Here is a 17,888-nt window from a genome sequence, read left to right as displayed (position 1 = left end):
GTAATGATGTCTTTGGAAATCAAGGGCTTCTTGAAAACAAGCTGCCCAAAGAAAGCTGAACGGTGATTCTGATTAGTGAACTGTGGAGGTTTCCTACAATCTTTATAGAAGTAGAAAACCTTGTTTTTTTTCAATTTACTCCTTCCAAACGGATGACTGTTTGCATTTCACATGTGAGAGAACTCTTCATCCAAGCTCTTCATACAAGACAAACTTCAACCACTACCTTTTCTTGCCAGGATTCATTCCCTTACCTGTCATTCTGCTGGCCGCCACTGTAGACAGGAAGCTGGAGAGTCCACGGCTGAGTCGGAGATGTGGCTGGTCCTGTAGACATTGCTGCACAACCATCATGACAGTCTGAGCATCCCCTTCATCCACAATATGACCTCCATATATAATGTCACCTATAAGAGGAACAAAGTATAGACTTAGAGAATCAGGTCTGTCAGATGGCGATGGGGAAATTGCACATTTAATTTTTCATTATTGTTGGCTAATTCTAAACCTGGTTAAGGGGCCATACAAGACATATAAGGATGGTCACTTTAGCTGACTTCATACTAAAGGAATGTCAGGAATGTGCCATCTTCCTAGAAGGTAATGTTACTTACGATTGGTCATATCTTACCAAATTGTCCTGTATATACTACAGCTAAAACTCGAAATAATCAGTCTCGTCTCAGAGCTTGTTATCATGCATGTGTTTGCTTCTGATTACCTGTGCCACACTGCGCAAGTGGACGGGACTCCGTGGCGAAACAGCATCTCTAGTTAAGTGTCTTTGTTATATTTTCTAATATTATTACCTTTACTTTGACAGACCCAACCAGAACAGAGGCTTTCGGAGGGGACTGCAGGGTAGCCTCTTGCCTACTGACTATGGGCCCTAGTAATTGAGGGAACTAGGAGCATTCAGTAAGGTGTCCTGTTATATAATGCAAGATGTTATCTTATTACCACATTTATCAGTCAAGGAAGCCAGGCTGGTCTCTGTCAACTTGAAACTTGTGAAAAGAAAGCTGGTTAATGAGATCTATTGCCAGACTGTCTGGGGTGGGCAATCCTTGAATCAAGACTTGTCCAGAGGCCTAGCTGTTCATTAGCTTACTGGTAAATAGATCACTGCTTAACCACTTTAAGACTGGGCCTATTTTTGACACTTGGTATTTACAAGCTAAAAATTTTTTTGCTAGAAAACTACTTAGAACCCCCAAATATTATATATATATTTTTAGCAGAGACCCTAGAGAATAAAATGGAGATCGTTGCAATATTTTGTGCAGCGCTCTTCCAAACGCAATTTTTTTGGTGAAAAATTCACTTTTTTTAATTAAACAATAAGAAAATAGTAAAGTTAGCCCAATTTTTTGTCCATAATGTGAAAGATAATGTTATGCCGAGTAAATAGATACCCAACACGCCATGCTTCAAAATTGCTTGCGGAATGGCGACAAACATTGGTACTTAAAAATCCCCATAGGCGACACTTAAAACATTTCTACAGATTACCAGCTTAAAGTTACAGAGAAGGTCTGGGGCTCAAATTATTACTCTCGCTCTAACGATCGCGGCGATACCTCACATGTGTGGTTTGAACACCGTTTACATATGTGGGCGGGACTTGCGTATGCGTTCGCTTCTGCGCCCGAGCTAACAGGGACAGTTATCTTGCCCTCACTCGACTTCCTGTCTGTAACAAAGCGGGGACGGGATCGTTTTCCCCGCTGCTGGCGGGTCCAGTAAGTGGGGAAAATGGCCGGTACAAGTCCCCTCTTCCACCGCACCCTAAGGGTGATCCCGCGGCGAATCCGCCACTGGGACCACCCTTATCTGAAAGCCGACCGCCCGCCGTTTAAAAAAATACCAGGGTTATGGCAGCTATTTGCTGCCATAACCCCGGTATTTAGCGTTAAAAGACCGACGTATAATGACGGCGGGCGGTCGGTAAGTGGTTAATTAGGTTGCTGCTAGCTGTTCATTAGATGAACCATTAGATATACTGATGATATTACTGTTTAAAGTTTGCATTGTTTAGGATAATGTGATCAAGCTCTTATCTGATTTTGTGTGGTATACATTTTGTGTGAATTTACAATATAACAGAGTTCCAGTTTGCACCCAAACTAGTGTTTGGACATGTGCAGTTCATTTTGTTCCGAATTTTCAAATTACAATAATACCAAATTTAAACGAATCCGAAAGATAACGGGAAAGAAATTCAGACAAAATTTGACTTTGGATAGATTTGAATAGTTTTCTAATCAATTTCTCGAAAGAGAATAAAATAGAATAGATAGTAAAGAAATAGAATATTAAAAAATAGAATAGAAAAAATAGAATAAAAAAAGAACTGAATAAAATATAAAGAATATATCCATTTTCTGAAATTCAAATTTTTAAATAGAATACATTTGAATTCCAATCCATAAGAATAGAATAGAAAAGAATAGAATAGAAAAAAATGAATATAATAAATTGTAATAGAATAGAAAAGAATATAATTAAACAAACAATAGAGTAGAAAAGAAATATAACCATATCCCTGAATTCAAAAAGAATCAATTGAAATTTGAATAGAATAGATCAGAATAGAATAGAAAATAACAAAATAGTATAGAAAATAAACAACAGAATAGAATAAATATAATCATCTTCCGAAATTTGAATTTTGAATAGAATAAATTTGAAATTGAATAGAATAGAAAACAGAATAGAAAAAAATAGAATAGAATAAAAAAATTGAATAAAATATAAAGAATATAGCCATCTTCTAAAATTCAAAATTTTAAATAGAATAAATTAGAATTTGAATACATAATAAAACAATAGAATAGAAAAGAGTAGAATAGAAAAGAATAGAATTAAAAAACAATGGAATCGAATAGAATAAATATAACCATGTCCCAGAATTCCAATATAATCAATTTGAATTTGAATAGAATAGAAAAGAATAGATTAGAATAGAAAATAACAGAATAGTATAGAAAAAACTAGCATAGAATACAATAGAACAAATATAATCATCTTTCAAAATTCAGATTTTGAATAGAATACATTTGAATTTGAATAGAAAAAAAAATAATAGATTAGAATAAAATAGAAAATAACAGAATAGTATAAAAAAAAAAACAACAGGCTAGAATAGATAAGAATATAATTAATATAATCATCTTCTGAAATTCTAATTTTGAATAGAATACATTTGAATAGAATAGAATTATATAGAATATAAAATAATTGAATAGATAAAAAAAAAAAGAATAACATTTAAAAAAACAATTGAATAGAATAGAATAGAAAGAATATAACCATTTTCCAAAATCCAAATAGAATCAATTCAAATTTAAATAGAATAGAAAATAATAGATTAAAATATGACAGTTATATTCTTTCTATTCTGTTGTTTTTTTCTGTACTATTCTGTTACTTTCTATTCTAATCTGTTCTTTTCCATTATATTCAAATTGATTATATTTGGAATTTGGGAAATGGTTATATTCTTTCTATTCTATTGTCTTTTTAATTCTATTCTTTTGTATTCTATTCTTTTATATTCAAATTTCAGAAGATGGTTATAGTCTTTCTATTTTATCCTATTATTTTTTTTATTCTATTCTATTCTTTTCCATTTTGTTCTGTTATACTCTCTTTTATTCTTCTGTTTTATTTTCTGTTATATTTGTTTATTCCATTCTATTATATTCTATTCTATTTTTTTCTATTATATTCCTTTATCTTTTTTTCTATTTTATGGTCTTTGAAAATTGGAAAACAAATCAAAAATTCAATGAATTTGAAAACTGTTCAAATTTGAAAACTGTTCGAATTCGAAAACTATTCAAAATAATTTGAAAACTATTCAAATTCGAATTCGATTAGAATACGAAAAAAAAAACAAAACTAATTCCGAAAACAAATTCGACGGATTAAACAAATTTAACTAAAACGAATCCAAAGGAAACAAAACAGATTTTTTTGTTCGGCACGTGTCTAGTAGTGTTGTGTAGTACTTGGGTGCAATGCTCAGCTATAATACCCGCTTCCTGGCTCCAGAGTGGAGGAAGCTTTATCTTGGAGGAAGGCACACAGGCGGGGTGCCAGGTGTTCCATCACAATTACTTATCTGTATCTGTCATTACTTAAATAAATGTTATCCTTTTACAGTAAGTATTTGTATGATCTCTCTTTGCACATCTCTAATACACCCCCAAAACCATGTAAACTATCACATATTTGTGATAAAATATTCTCTTTGAAGAAATTGATTCAAAAACTATTCAAATTGATTCAAATTTTGTCTGAATTTTTTTTCCGTTATTTTTCAGATTCGTTTAAATTTGGTATGATTGTAATTTGGAAAATTCGGATACATCTGAATTTCTGAAAAGGAAAATATTGTCCGAATTTCGATTCAGAACAAAATGAACTGCACATGTCTAAACACTAGTTTAGGTGCAAACTGGAACTCTGTTTATTGTAAATTCACACAAAGTTTATACCACACAAAATCAGATAAGAGCTTGATCACATTATCCTAAACAATGCAAAATGTAAACAGTAATATCATCAGTACATCTAAAGGTACATCTAATGAACAGCTAGCAGCAACCTAATTAAGCAGTGATCTATTTAACAGTAAGCTAATCAACAGCTGGGCCTCTGGACAATCCCTGATTCAAGGATTGCCCACCTCAGACAGTCTGGCAACAGATCTCATTGACCAGCTTTCTTTTCACACGAGTTTCAAGTTCACAGAGAGCAGATGGCTTCCTTGACAACACCTGGCGGGTGTTGTGCTGCTTTAACCACTTAAGCCCCGGAGGATTTTCCTGCTCAAAGACCAGGGCCTATTTTGCGATTCGGTACTGCGTGATTTAATGGACAATTGCGCGGTCGTGCGACGCTGTACCCAAATGAAATTGACGTCCTTTTTTTTCTCACAAACAGAGCTTTCTTTTGGTGGTATGTGATCACCTTTGCGATTTTTATTTTTTTGCCCTATAAACAAAAAAGAGCGACAATTTTGAAAAAAATAACAATATTTTTCACATTTCTTTATATGAAATTCCCCAAAAAAAAATGCAAACATCAAAATTTTTTAACATTTCAGGCCAATTTGTTTTCTGCTACATATTTTTGGTAAAAAAAAAAAATCGCAATAAGCGTATTTTGAATGGTTTGCGCAAAAGTTATTGCATTTACTAAGGGAAAGATTTATGTAATTTTTATTGTTTTTTTTTTTTTTTTTAGTAATGGCGGCGATCTGCGTTTTTTTTTTTTTTTTGCAGGACTGCGATATTGCGGCCGACAGATCGGACCCCTGACTAACATTTTTGACACTTTTGGGGGTACCAGTGACATTACTACAGTAATCAGTGCTATACATATTCACTGTTACTGTAAAAATGACACTGGCAGGGAAGGGGTTAACTTTATTAGAGATCCAGGAGTTAAGTGTGTCCCTAGGGGTGTGATTCTAACTGTGGGGGGGCATGGCTTGTGATGTAACCACAGAGACATACGATCCTACATAGCAGGATCGTATGATCTATGCCAGTGGTCCTAAACCCTGGCCTACAGGGCCCACTAACAGGCCAGGTTTGCAAGATAACTGAAATACATCCCAGGTGATATCATTTGCTGCTCAGTGATTGCAGTACTCTAGTCTGCATCTCCCCAAGGTAATACTTAAAACCTGGCCTGTTAGTGGGCCCTGAGGACCGGAGTTGAGGACCACTGCTCTATGCAGTTACACCAAGGAGAATGACAAGCGGCTTTGTTTACATCAGCCGCCTGCCTTTCTCCAGTGGGAGATCGCGAGGAGCCGCCGGTCACTCACGCTGGGACCTCCGTGAACGAGTGGGGGCGGGAGCGCGCCTCAGGCGGCGCGCGGTTGGCCCCCTACAGGCTCCTGGGTGAGCGACGTAGTACTACGTCACTTTGCCCAGGAGGGGCTGACTGCCGCAGTAAATGTACTTGCGGCAGTCGGCAAGTGGTTAAGGACACTTTATGGCCTTATCCACCAGCGGGAGAGGATGTCCATTGAGGACTGTCACAGACTGGTTCACACTCTGCTCAGAGACTATAACTTGATGAATCTCATGGAGGAAGAAGAGGGCTGAAGATTTCCCCTTCCCCCACTCTCCCTTGTGTGTCTTTGTCCATTCAATAAAGCTTCGGGCTTGTGAATTTTATTCCCCTCCCCTACCCCCCCCCCCCCCCCCTTGCCCCATTACACCTGTTGCTTATTGAAATGTATTCTTGCTTGAACAATGCATGCAAAGTTTAAACGTATAGCAATTGTTTTCTAGTTATATGCTTTCGGGGGAATGCGGCGTCATGCATGATGTGATGGTTCGGGGTATCCTTACTCCGCACAACACATTAGGCATCATACCGCAGAATGAATGTATTTATTTGTATGATTGGCTCTACACTTTTCCTGTGGTTTTCTGCTTTCTCTTTTCACTGTGTTTGCGTTTCTGATACTGGAATATCCCTCATATGGTACAGCTCTTATCCTGTCTATTTGATCATGGTTCACTTCTGTTTTTGCATTAAGTCCCCTTTGACTCATCTATTTTTGTATACATACTATTTTTGGTTTACACATTCACTTGTAGACATATCACTACAATTTTTCTCCCCCTGTTAATTGGCTTTGTTACACGTGTTCACTATGCATTGATATTCATTTATCTATATTTATTTAATAATTATATTATTTATTATATTACCATATTAATTAAATTTATCTTATTCAATTTAATTGATTTAATTATTTAATTAATTATTTAATTATTTAATTAATTATTTAATTATTTAATTATTTATATTGATTATTCTCTCTGAACCGAACACGTGTTAAAACAAGGGTTCTAATCACTTATTCACTTACATTCTTTTCTCGGCCAGCTCGCCCCTTCTTTTCCCTCTGGACCGCGTTGCGTTTACCCGCCTCAGCCCCGGATCAGGCATATACCCACGTGGTGCATCCCCGCAGCGGACAATTTCCCATGCATAATATTACATCCCAGAGTTTTCTTAGTAATCCTCTGGTTGATATTTGCAATAATCTTTTTATCAGCTATGTAAGTATTTGACCTCACAATTGTCGCCAATAATCTTTAGGATAGTATCGGTATTTGTGCCAACTCTATGTGAGAGTTATGACTAATTAGTCTCTATTCTTAGTCTCTTTTACAAAGCTCCTGAAGAGTGGATGCGATTTCCACGAAACGCGTTGAGCTATGCAGTACTCATGTGGACCAGGACATGGATTAGGAACTATGTATCACGTGTATGATATGTATACTGGTGTTAATGCAATATATGTCTTTATTGTTAATATATTTTTATGAATTGTATCCATACATGAATTGTTATATATTTTGTTCTTCTGACCCATGTCTGCATCTATTTGATCTGATTTTATCATGTAGCACAAATAAACCCTCAATTTATTTACCATTGCCGTTATCTATTACATGCAGCATCGACCTCACTCAAAGTCCCGCTTTCCTTTCCCCTCTCTTTTTGTGTTGTATGATTGGTAATGTATTGTCATGTAGTGTATTTATGCGCTGCCTCGCAGTACAGGGTAGAATGTACCCCGACAAAGTATTGTTTTTTTGTATATTCTTATGCAAATAAACTATACATTTTCAACCTAAAAAAATTGTGATAAAATAGATGTACAATGTCAGGGAGTGATCAGAGCTAACACAGCCAAAAAGGTTCAGTGTGTATGGGTAGATTGTCTCCACAGTTATTTGCATATACAGATACTGAAATATTGCAACTATTATTCATCTAATTATAATTGCAAACAAATTGACAGTTCAGGCTATTATTAGTGGTATCTTTCAGCAACATTTTTTTATGTTTGTCTCCCTGTTGGAGAGATTTACAATTACTTCATGTTCTGAGAGGAAGTAAGAGGGATCTCCCCAATAGAACAAAAAAAATTGCAATAAAAACTTAAAGGCTCTAACCATTACCTGATCTATTCAAAATGCAATAAAAAAAAGTATGGCAAGAGTTGGGCTTTAACAGCAAATTATTGTAAATGTAGCGGTGAATAATAATTCGTCTTACCTGTGAGATAAGACATGGTGTCCGCCCAGTCTGTAGAGTCAGAGGTCATCCTTTCTGCACAATGTAGTGCCAATCTCAGCTCCTCGTAACTCCTAACAATGAAACACACCCAGTCACATGACATGACCTTGTTTCTTCCACTCCATAACATACTGATGAATTGTAGCCTGGTAAAAGTGGAGCACCTCACCTCAAGAGTCCACCCTATGGGGCAGAAGTTACACTATATGGCCTAATGTATGTGAACATCCCTCCACGTAATTGAGTTTAGATGTTTCCAGTAAGGCCGGCCATAGATGGTTCGAATCTCAAACCGTGTATAGGCAGGATGAATGTACCAAGTTGATCGACCGATCAACTTGGGTACAACCAGCCTGCCAGATTTTACCTGCAGCTGTTATAGCCTCTAGCAATAATCACTGTCTTCTTCCAGTAGGGACAGCTTCCCCCACCCTCCCCCAACCTGGAGAAGTCAATATATCGGCAGGATGGATTCCCCTGTCAGCAGTGTCTGTGTTGATGGGGGAATAGTGCAAATTTTTTTCCTACAACCAAAAAAATCTGCACCGTCTATGGCAGGGGTCTTCAAACTATGGCCCTCCAGTTGTTCAGGAATACCCATGATGTAGACCAGGGGTCTTCAAACTATGGCCCTCCAGTTGTTCAGGAAGACCCAGGATGTAGACCAGGGGTCTTCAAACTATGGCCCTCCAGTTGTTCAGGAAGACCCAGGATGTAGACCAGGGGTCTTCAAACTATGGCCCTCCAGTTGTTCAGGAAGACCCATGATGTAGACCAGGGGTCTTCAAACTATGGCCGTCCAGTTCAGGAAGACCCATGATGTAGACCAGGGGTCTTCAAACTATGGCCCTCCAGTTGTTCTGGAACTACAATTTCCATCATGCCTAGTCATGTCTGTGAATGTCAGAGTTTTACAATGCCTCACGGGACATGTAGTTCTGCAACAGCTGGAGGGCCGTTGTTTGAAGATCCCTGACCTATGGTCTGCCTAAGGGCTATTGTTAATGCTAAGGCATACAAAGACATTAGAGACAATTCTAGTTCCAAACCTTGCGGCCATAACATGGCGATTGCCCTTTTTTGTTCCCTAATTAGTGGAAAGCGGACTCCATAAGAGATGGTTCGACCAGTTTGGTGTGGATGAACTCAACTGGCCTGCACGCAGCCTTGACCTCAACCCTACTGAACACACGTTTAAGATGAATTGGATCGAGAAAATGCAAACCAGACCTTCTCATTGAACATCAGTACCTGACCTCACAAATGCTCTTTTGCCTGAATGGGAAACAAGCTTTTAAAGGTTTTAAAGCGGAGTTCCGGCCTCAAAATCGAAAAAAAAAATAGATTTTGGACCATCCGCTTGCTGAGTGCAACCTGAAAAAGAGATGGATACTGCCGATTTTTTTTTTTTTTTGTTCACGTACCTTATTATAGAAGAAAATATACTTACCTTCCTTCCACTTCCTCCTTCTGTGGCCGCGGCCCGCGCCGTCTCTTCCGGTTTGCGATGACTCCTGGGAGCTGAACGAAGGAGTCAATGCGCCTGCACCGGCCCTGCTCGTCACTTCCGGTGCAAGCGCGGCATTCCCTGCTTTACAGTTTCTGGGCATGCCCAGAAGCTGTGCAGGGATGCCGTGCCTGCACCGGAAGTGATGAGCGGGGCCGGTGCAGTGCATTGTGGGACTCCAACGTCATGGAAGGGGACATGAAGAGGGATGCTGCGGCTTCAGCTGCCCACACCTGAGATGGTCGCGATGGAGAAGAACTTTTCAAGGTAAGTATTTCTTCTTACAGGTAAGTGCAACCCGGGACAGTTCAGAGGCTATCCATTATGGAATGCACTAGCCCTGACTGTACCGGGGGTATTGTTAGCTAAAATTGACCCCTGAGGCCAGAACTCCGCTTTAATGCCTGCCCCCATTTTCAGTGAATGCTGAAATGGTTGAAAAGCTCTCTGCTGCTTTCACAGTAGGCCAATAGCAGAAGCAAGATGTGATCTTATAACACCATCAGTGACTCCAGCATTGGACAAAGGAGGGAGAGATGATGAAGAGTGAAAGTTCCTGCTGGAGGACTGTATACAATGACAGGAAGACATAATACCCACAAAGCAGGAAGGGTAAGTTGTTCTCACCAGGCATAGACATCACTTTGGACATAGTTGCCGTATTCCTGTCTAAGGAGGAGAATGCTGTGGAGGGTCAGTAACCTTAGGATCCAGGAATCATTTAGCCGCTCCCTGAATTCCTCTGCAATTGCCGTACAGCTATGTGGAAGAAGGCGGCGGAGTTTGGGCTGGAACACGCAGGGTGTGGCCTGCCAGGAACGTCTTAAGTGAGCTGCAGAAGAAGAGAGGAATGGTTAGAGGTCATCAAAATCTGGTAACATAATTTGGTATAATCAAACTTTATGACAGGATGAAACCCAACAAAACAGAAGTGATCAGCCAGTGGGTAATGGTACATTTATTTATGAAGGGTATTATTGTATGTTTTATAAGCCGCACAGAACCCTCATTATCTCTAGGGAAAATCTCTAGGGATGAGTGAAGTGATTTAGGCAAATCAGAACCAAATTTTGCTAATTGAGATCAGCCTCCAATCTATTGAGGATGCTTTCCCAAGATTTAGTGAGTCTGTAGAAATGTGTTCCTATTCAGCCAAAGGAGTACTTGAGAGGTCAGGTACTGAAGCTGGATGAGAAGACCTGGTTTAAAATCAGTTTCAATTCATCCCAGAGGTGTTCAGCAGGGTTGAAGTCAGGGCTCTGTACAGGCCACATGAGTTTCTCCAAAATTGTCAAACCATGTCTTTATAGAGATAGCTTTGTACACAGGACACAGTCATGCTGAAACAAAAAAGAGTCCTCCCCAAACTGTTACAAGGTTGGAGATGCATAATTGTCTAAAAAGTTTTTGTATGCTATAGTATTAATAGGACCCTTTACTGGAGACACTTAAACTCAATAATTTGGGGGGATCTTTATTCTTTTGGCTATACAGGTAGGTGTCATTTGTCCACAAACTCTTAGCCATATAGTGTGAAATGAAATTATGGGCTCAATTCACAAAGCTGCATCTTACCACATCCGAGTATGCGGTAAGTAACCGCACAGCGTTTTTCAAAAGGTTTTCCTGTCACATCTTCATGGCAGCACACACTGGGATGTGACTCTGCCCCCACAACCTGATAGAATTGATTAGCTATAGGTCCTAAAGAGGGGCCCATTCTCCTTTTTTTTCCCTCACCTGTCAGGAATGGATGGATAGATTTGGACCACTTACCGCACTCGCTCCAGCCAGGTTCAGCCTCTCCTGGATCGAAGTCCCTGTCTGTACAGTCTCTAAATGAGCTAAATGGAGGGAGCCCCACTCTGATAGTATCTGGGGTCTATATTGCTTGGTGCCATACAAGCCTTAAACAGACTTAAAATACTGTATTTGCAGCGGTCTCAATTTTTGCCAATGCTCATCTCTATCATTCTCCTTTTTTACACTTTAGCCACATTTAAGCACACTCTATCTTTATCTATTGGATTTACCTTTCTTTGTTTCTCATTTTTTCTTTTCAAACTGGCTGAGCCTTCTGCGTGATCCGAAATGATGTGGGTGGCAACCCGTATTGCCAATCCTAAAGATGGCCTCAGGTGCCGCGAATCGCGAGTGCATGATAATGACGTTATTTCCGCTGCAATGGCACCGATTTTAAAAACCAAGCTTTCCTGTCAAACAGTGACAGACCACTCAGACTGCATGTACACTGCTCTGTATTGCTGCGAAACCTGTCCTACATACTCCTCCTGGTAAGACATGTTTAATTTCCTATTATACTTCTTTCTGCTCACTACCTAGCACATATTAGCATGGGTCTCACCGCTATTAATCTTATATAGGTCCTTTACTATCCTTTAATCATAGAGGCCGCTGCCCAAGTAGACCATCCTCAACCTACAAGGTCAGGGGTGCTGTGTTGGCAAGTAGTGAAGATGAGAAAAAGAGATCAATGCCACGAATATCTTCTTATCCGAATAGCCCTATCAGGTCTTCAAGATCATCTCACTCCAGAAGAAAGGAACATTCTCCATCAGGACATAGACGTTCTAGAAGAAGCCAGTCAAGATCCTCTTCCCACCATCATTCGTATAGGAAGTCATCCTCAGCTCACCCATCACTCTCGCCGCCGCCCGGCATCCCATGCCTGCTGGGTATGCAGGGCTCCAGCGCTGACAAGCTGGTATTTCGCACATGCTTTGAAGAGGCAACTAGAGAGAAAGAACTGGATGCCAAGGAAGTGTCCGATGTTATTAGAGAATTGGTTAAAGAATCAAATTACAAGTGTCAGCCACAGAAGCGGATAGACAAGCTCAGAGCACTTCATCAAGTGTCCCATGTATCCCTCCAAAGTCCGATGATTCATCAGACGATGAGGAAATGCAGATAGCCACTGGCTTTGATTTCACACTAATAGACCAATTCGCAGTAAAGGAAGCGCTTGGGTGGGAGGAATCAAAGGAAGCACCCAGCAAGCTCCAAAAGTACTTCCCAAATTTGAAAAAGGAGCCAAAAAACTTCCCTTTCATTGATGAACTGGAGGATTTGATAAAAGACAAGTGGCAAAAACCACAAAAGAAGGCTAGCCTTAACAACAGGATAGCAAAATTATATCCGCTAAAAGAGCCAAATGTAAACTCTCTTATCTCGGCACCAGTAGTGGACACATCCCTAATGCGCCTGGCTAGGCACGTGACCCTGTCAATGGAAGACGCAGTAACCTTTAGGGACGTGCTTGCTCACAAGATTGATCTTGCGCTTAAAAAAGCCTACTCAGCAGCAGACGGTGCCTGCAGACCCGCGGTCACCCTGGTAGCAGTGGGAAGAGCAATTGCTAGCTGGACATCCAGCATTGAAAAATAACTTTTGTAAGGGGCGGAACAAGAGAAAATAGTATCCGCTGTTCAAGAGCTCACCCTAGCGGGACACTTTGTGGCAGAGGCATGGAGGGATATAATCAGATCCTCGTCAAAGCCATGCTGGCTTCAGTTATGTCAAGGAGAGCACTGTGGCTAAAACATTGGGTCGCAGATGTGGCTTCCAAGACTAACTGGTGTAAGATACCTTATGACGGAACAAACTTGTTTGGCTCAAAGCTTGACTCTGCCATCTCAAAGGTCACCGGTGGTAAGTTGGGCCTCATTCCCGCCAACAGGAGACCGGAGCAACAAAAGACTCAACCCTTCAGATGCAATCTTCCATAGAGATATAGAAAGGCGAGGTCATAAAGACCAGGAAAATAATTTAAACATAACTGGAAAAATCCCCAATCTTCCTTTTTGAGATTACAAAAATCAAAATCTTCCATTGCAAGGGGTCAACAAAAGTCTTTTTTGAAGGTACGCCCGCCCAGCCTGCGGTAGTTGGAGCCATACTGAAGTTATTCATGCAGGTTTGGGCAGACCACATAAAGTCAGTGGACATTATTCACTATCCAGCTAGGTCACAAGTGGGCATACAAAAACCAAACTCCAAGGGACCATTTTCAATCTACCAGGCTTCCGACTTCCCTACAAAAGAGAAAATTACTGACCAAGTATGTTCTGGAATTACTACTCAAACATGCTATTGTGGAATTCCCACTCAGAGAGGAAGGGGGTTTTACTCTCCGCTTTCTCTTTTGAGAAAGAAGATGGGAGACCTGCGGTCGGTTTTGGATCTGAAAAAACTCAACAAGAGAATTCTAGTAGAATCCTTCAAAATGGAGAGTCTCCAATTGATTTTATTGGCAATAAACACAGGAGATTGGATGCTGTCAGTCGGTTTGTCTAAAGCCTATCTGCACATCCCTATACATCCTACCTTTCAAAAATAACTTTGTTTCGGGGGCGGAGCCGGCAGCCGGAGCGGATGGACGTGTAACACCGCCGCTCTGTACCAACGGGTCTTCCTAAGCCTTACACAGCCTTCACACAGCTCTTCCAACCGGCCGCTAGCCGCTTCTACACACCGGACCTCAGGATGTCTGGCGCCGGGAAGCGAAAGCAGAGAGACCGGCCGAAGAAATTGACGGAATTCTTCTCCTCTATACCGAGCCGCACTGTCCAAGATGGCGCCGGCGCCAGGTCCCGCTCTGCTGCCTCACAGAAACCTGCTCAAGATCAGCCAGCAACGGCACCAAGTGAGGTAGGAGACTCTCATACTGACCCATATCCCCAGTTAGCATCGCCTTTTACCAGCCCAGTGAAACAGAAAAGAAGGCTGACAGGGGACACAGAGGACAGGGAGCTGGATGACTCCGTTCATGAGGAGGGGGAGGAAATGGATCAGACTGTTACTTATGGTCAGCAGCTAGATGCATACCCCACTACTGGACAGCCGATTACTGACATGGCTATAAAAGATATGATGAGAACACTGAGGGGTGCTCTTCAGCAAGATATGTCTGCATTTATGAGATCCACAAACAGGAAAATTGCCACGCTGGGGGAGAGAGTGGATTATGCTGAGAATAAAATGGGAGAATTCACAGGGGCTCATAATGATTTGGTGGATGCTCATTTTGAACTTGAGGAAGAAGTAAAGCAACTCAGATTGAAAGTGGCAGACCTTGAGGACAGATCACGGAGGAACAATGTTAAATTTAGAGGGATCCCGGAATCGGTGAAGCCTGCGGATCTGTCCTCATACCTGCAGCAACTCATGCAAACGGTTCTCCCTACACTGACACCGACAGATCTCCTCATTGATAGAGCCCACAGGCTACCAAAGCCACAACATATACCTGAAGCAGTTCCTAGAGATGTCATCGCCCGCATACATTTCTTCCATGTGAAGGACCAACTCATGCGGTTTTCTAGACAACATCCAGCTCTCCCGGACCCATATGCGGGTATATCTCTATTCACTGATCTCTCGCAAGCCACCCTAGCTGCCAGGCATAACTTGGTGCCCATAACCAAGATTCTCAGAAATCATAAGATCCTGTATAAATGGGGCTTTCCAGCCAAAATTACAGTGACAGTCAACAACACCTCTCACTCAATTTCCTCCCTGGCTAAAGGCCTAGAACTCCTCCGGCAGTGGGGTTATCTCCCTCATGATGAAGACCCGAGAGCTCGAGCCCACCAAGGCCCCGCGGGCCGGAATACCAACTCCCATGCTCCTGCTAAAGGATAGCTCATCTTGGTCACTCTATACCCGGGGGTTCCTTTTGTTACCCCCTTGCTTCTCTAAAATATGTACAAAATATTTAAGAGGCAAGCCGGTCTCACTTTCCCTCAGTTACTCGCACCTAGGCTGGGGTGCAGCACATCCGTTGTGCGGTTCACATGACTTTGTTTCCCCCTACGATGCCTTGCGGGATGTCCTGCATCCTTGTTGGAACGTTTTTTTTTCCTTTTTTATATATTTTCCCGCTGACTTTGTTTTTTCTTCCAGGCATTTTTGGCCACTGCAGGCACACCTGCGGGTTAGTGCACTGCATGGGGCCCAGTTCTGATGTACCAATCCTCAAGGTTACTACACCCACCTCCCCCACCTTCCCTCTCACCACCAGGAACTATCCCGGCATATACCTCCACCGCCATGCCAATCAGACTGATGTCCCTCAACGTTAGAGGCCTCAACAGCCCTTTTAAAAGAAGGAACCTTTGGAAAACTGCGATTGAACTTAAGAGCGACGTTGTCTGCGTCCAGGAAACGCACTTTGCGGGTACAAAAGCTCCATCTTGCACCCACAGGAAATTTCCACATGTTTTTACAGCCAGTCACACTGCCAAGAAGAATGGTGTTCTTATAGCTGTCAAAGACTCAGTGACTTTTAAGCTGTTAAGTAGGGCAGAGGAAGCTCTTGGTAGAGTACTTTTATTGATAGCAGAGATCAATGGTACCGTATATACTATTGTGAATATCTATGCTCCCAACAGACATCCTTTGAAGTTTCTGAGGAAATATACAGTATGGGCTAAGCGTCAAGCTAAGGGGCAATTGTTACTATGTGGGGATTTCAATGCGGTAATGAATGCTGATCTGGACTGCTCCTCGGTGGGGCGGAGACGTAGACCGAATCTAGCCCCCCTCTGTGTTGCGGAGGGCTTGTTTGACCCATGGCGATGTCTCCGAACCACCGAAAGGGACTATTCCTTCTTCTCGGCAGTTCATGGTAGCTACTCCAGGATAGACCTCTTCCTAACAGATAGATATCTGCTACAGAAGGTTCACAGGGCACACATCCACTCCATGAAGTGGTCGGATCATGCTCCTATCACGATTGATGTTGTGGATGGCTTTAGTAGGCAGCACGCGCCGATCTGGCGTAACGACACATATGTACTAGCTCACCCGGAATACAGTGTGGAACTTAAGCGTAAGGTAGAGGAATACTTCGATATAAACTCGGGTGGCTCGACCGCACCTGCTACTGTTTGGTGCGCTCACAAGGCCGTGGCTAGAGGTTTGTTGATTCAGCAAACGGCTAGAGATCGGAGGAAAAAAGCGGCACATATAACCGATCTTCAAACTCAAATAGCGCAATTGGAACAACAACATAAGACAGGAGGCCCCTTCTCGACGGATATACCGAGACAGCTTACTGACTTGAGGAATGACCTAAAGACTACTCTCCTAAGAGATTATGACACTTATTTTAAAAGACTGAAGGTGTCCTGGTACTCCCAAAGCAACAGAGCAGGTAAACTTTTAGCTTCCCAACTGAAACAAAAACGGCTAAAAGCCCATATCCCTTTCATTAAACATCACCGCACGGGTGAAGTTTTCAAAAACCCCAAAGATGTAGCCAACGTATTCAAAGATTATTACAGTTCTTTGTACAATTTGAAAGATGATCCCGCCACGTACACCCCGTCGGAGTCGGACATTGATAAATTCCTTCATTCGGTTAATCTACCTTCCCTAGATGAGGATTCCCTACAAAAATTGAACGAACCAATTTCCGCTGAGGAAGTTCTAGCAGTGATTAAAGCCCTTCCCCTACATAAATCTCCAGGGACAGATGGGTTCTCTGCGGAATACTATAAATTAATGGCCCCCGTTATAACCCCTCATCTGGTCACAATATTCAATGAAGCACCTGCAATTAGCAAATTCCCACGCGAAATGCTTCAGGCTACGGTGGTGACCATTCCCAAATCTGGTAAGTCAACCGATTCCCCTTTAAACTTTAGGCCTATCTCCCTACTAAACGTGGATCTGAAAATTTATGCTAAGGTCTTAGCTAATAGACTTCTTTATTGCACTTCCTTCCTCATAGGGCTGGATCAAGTCGGATTTGTAAAAGGCAGACAAGCCCCAGACGGCACTCGTCGCATGATTAACCTCTTGAAATTCGTCGAACACGCTCCGGCCCCTTCAGTCTTTTTGGCACTAGATGCCGAAAAGGCCTTTGATAGGGTGCATTGGGGGTATCTATCCAAGACTCTCCTAAAATTTGGTTTTAGCGGATTTATCCACTCCGCAATTATGGCCCTCTATTCTAACCCCTCAGCGAAAGTTCTTACCGACGGAATTTTGTCTGACACCTTCGATTTGACTAACGGAACTCGTCAGGGATGCCCTTTATCGCCAATAATCTTCTCTTTAGCAATTGAACCATTAGCAGAGGCCGTTAGATCTAATGGCGTCATTAAAGGTATACAGACAGGTCACCTGGAACACAAACTAGGACTCTTTGCGGATGATATAATTTTGACGCTAACTGACCCACACTCATCTCTATGTGAGCTCCAATCCCTTATTCGCGTATTCGGCCGTGTGTCAT

General features: G+C 41.5%; 1 protein-coding gene across 1 annotated transcript in view; it reads right to left on the bottom strand.

Moving 5' to 3' along the window:
- DNHD1 (dynein heavy chain domain 1) overlaps nt 1–17,888 on the bottom strand; it is a 199,563-nt gene that overhangs the window by 14,151 nt on the left and 167,524 nt on the right. Inside the window, exons 41-43 of the mRNA XM_082245505.1 lie at nt 10,256–10,460; nt 8,101–8,192; nt 255–407 (exon numbers count right to left, since the gene is read on the bottom strand). Coding sequence (XP_082101631.1) covers nt 255–407; nt 8,101–8,192; nt 10,256–10,460 — 450 coding nt within the window. The remainder of the gene's footprint in view (nt 1–254; nt 408–8,100; nt 8,193–10,255; nt 10,461–17,888) is intronic.

Source organism: Pelophylax lessonae (genome assembly GCF_965119305.1).
Source record: "Pelophylax lessonae genome assembly, chromosome: 2".
Taxonomy (NCBI): Eukaryota; Metazoa; Chordata; class Amphibia; order Anura; family Ranidae; genus Pelophylax; species Pelophylax lessonae.
The sequence above is the reverse complement of the archived record's forward strand: the minus strand, read 5'-3'. Positions and strand labels throughout refer to the sequence as shown.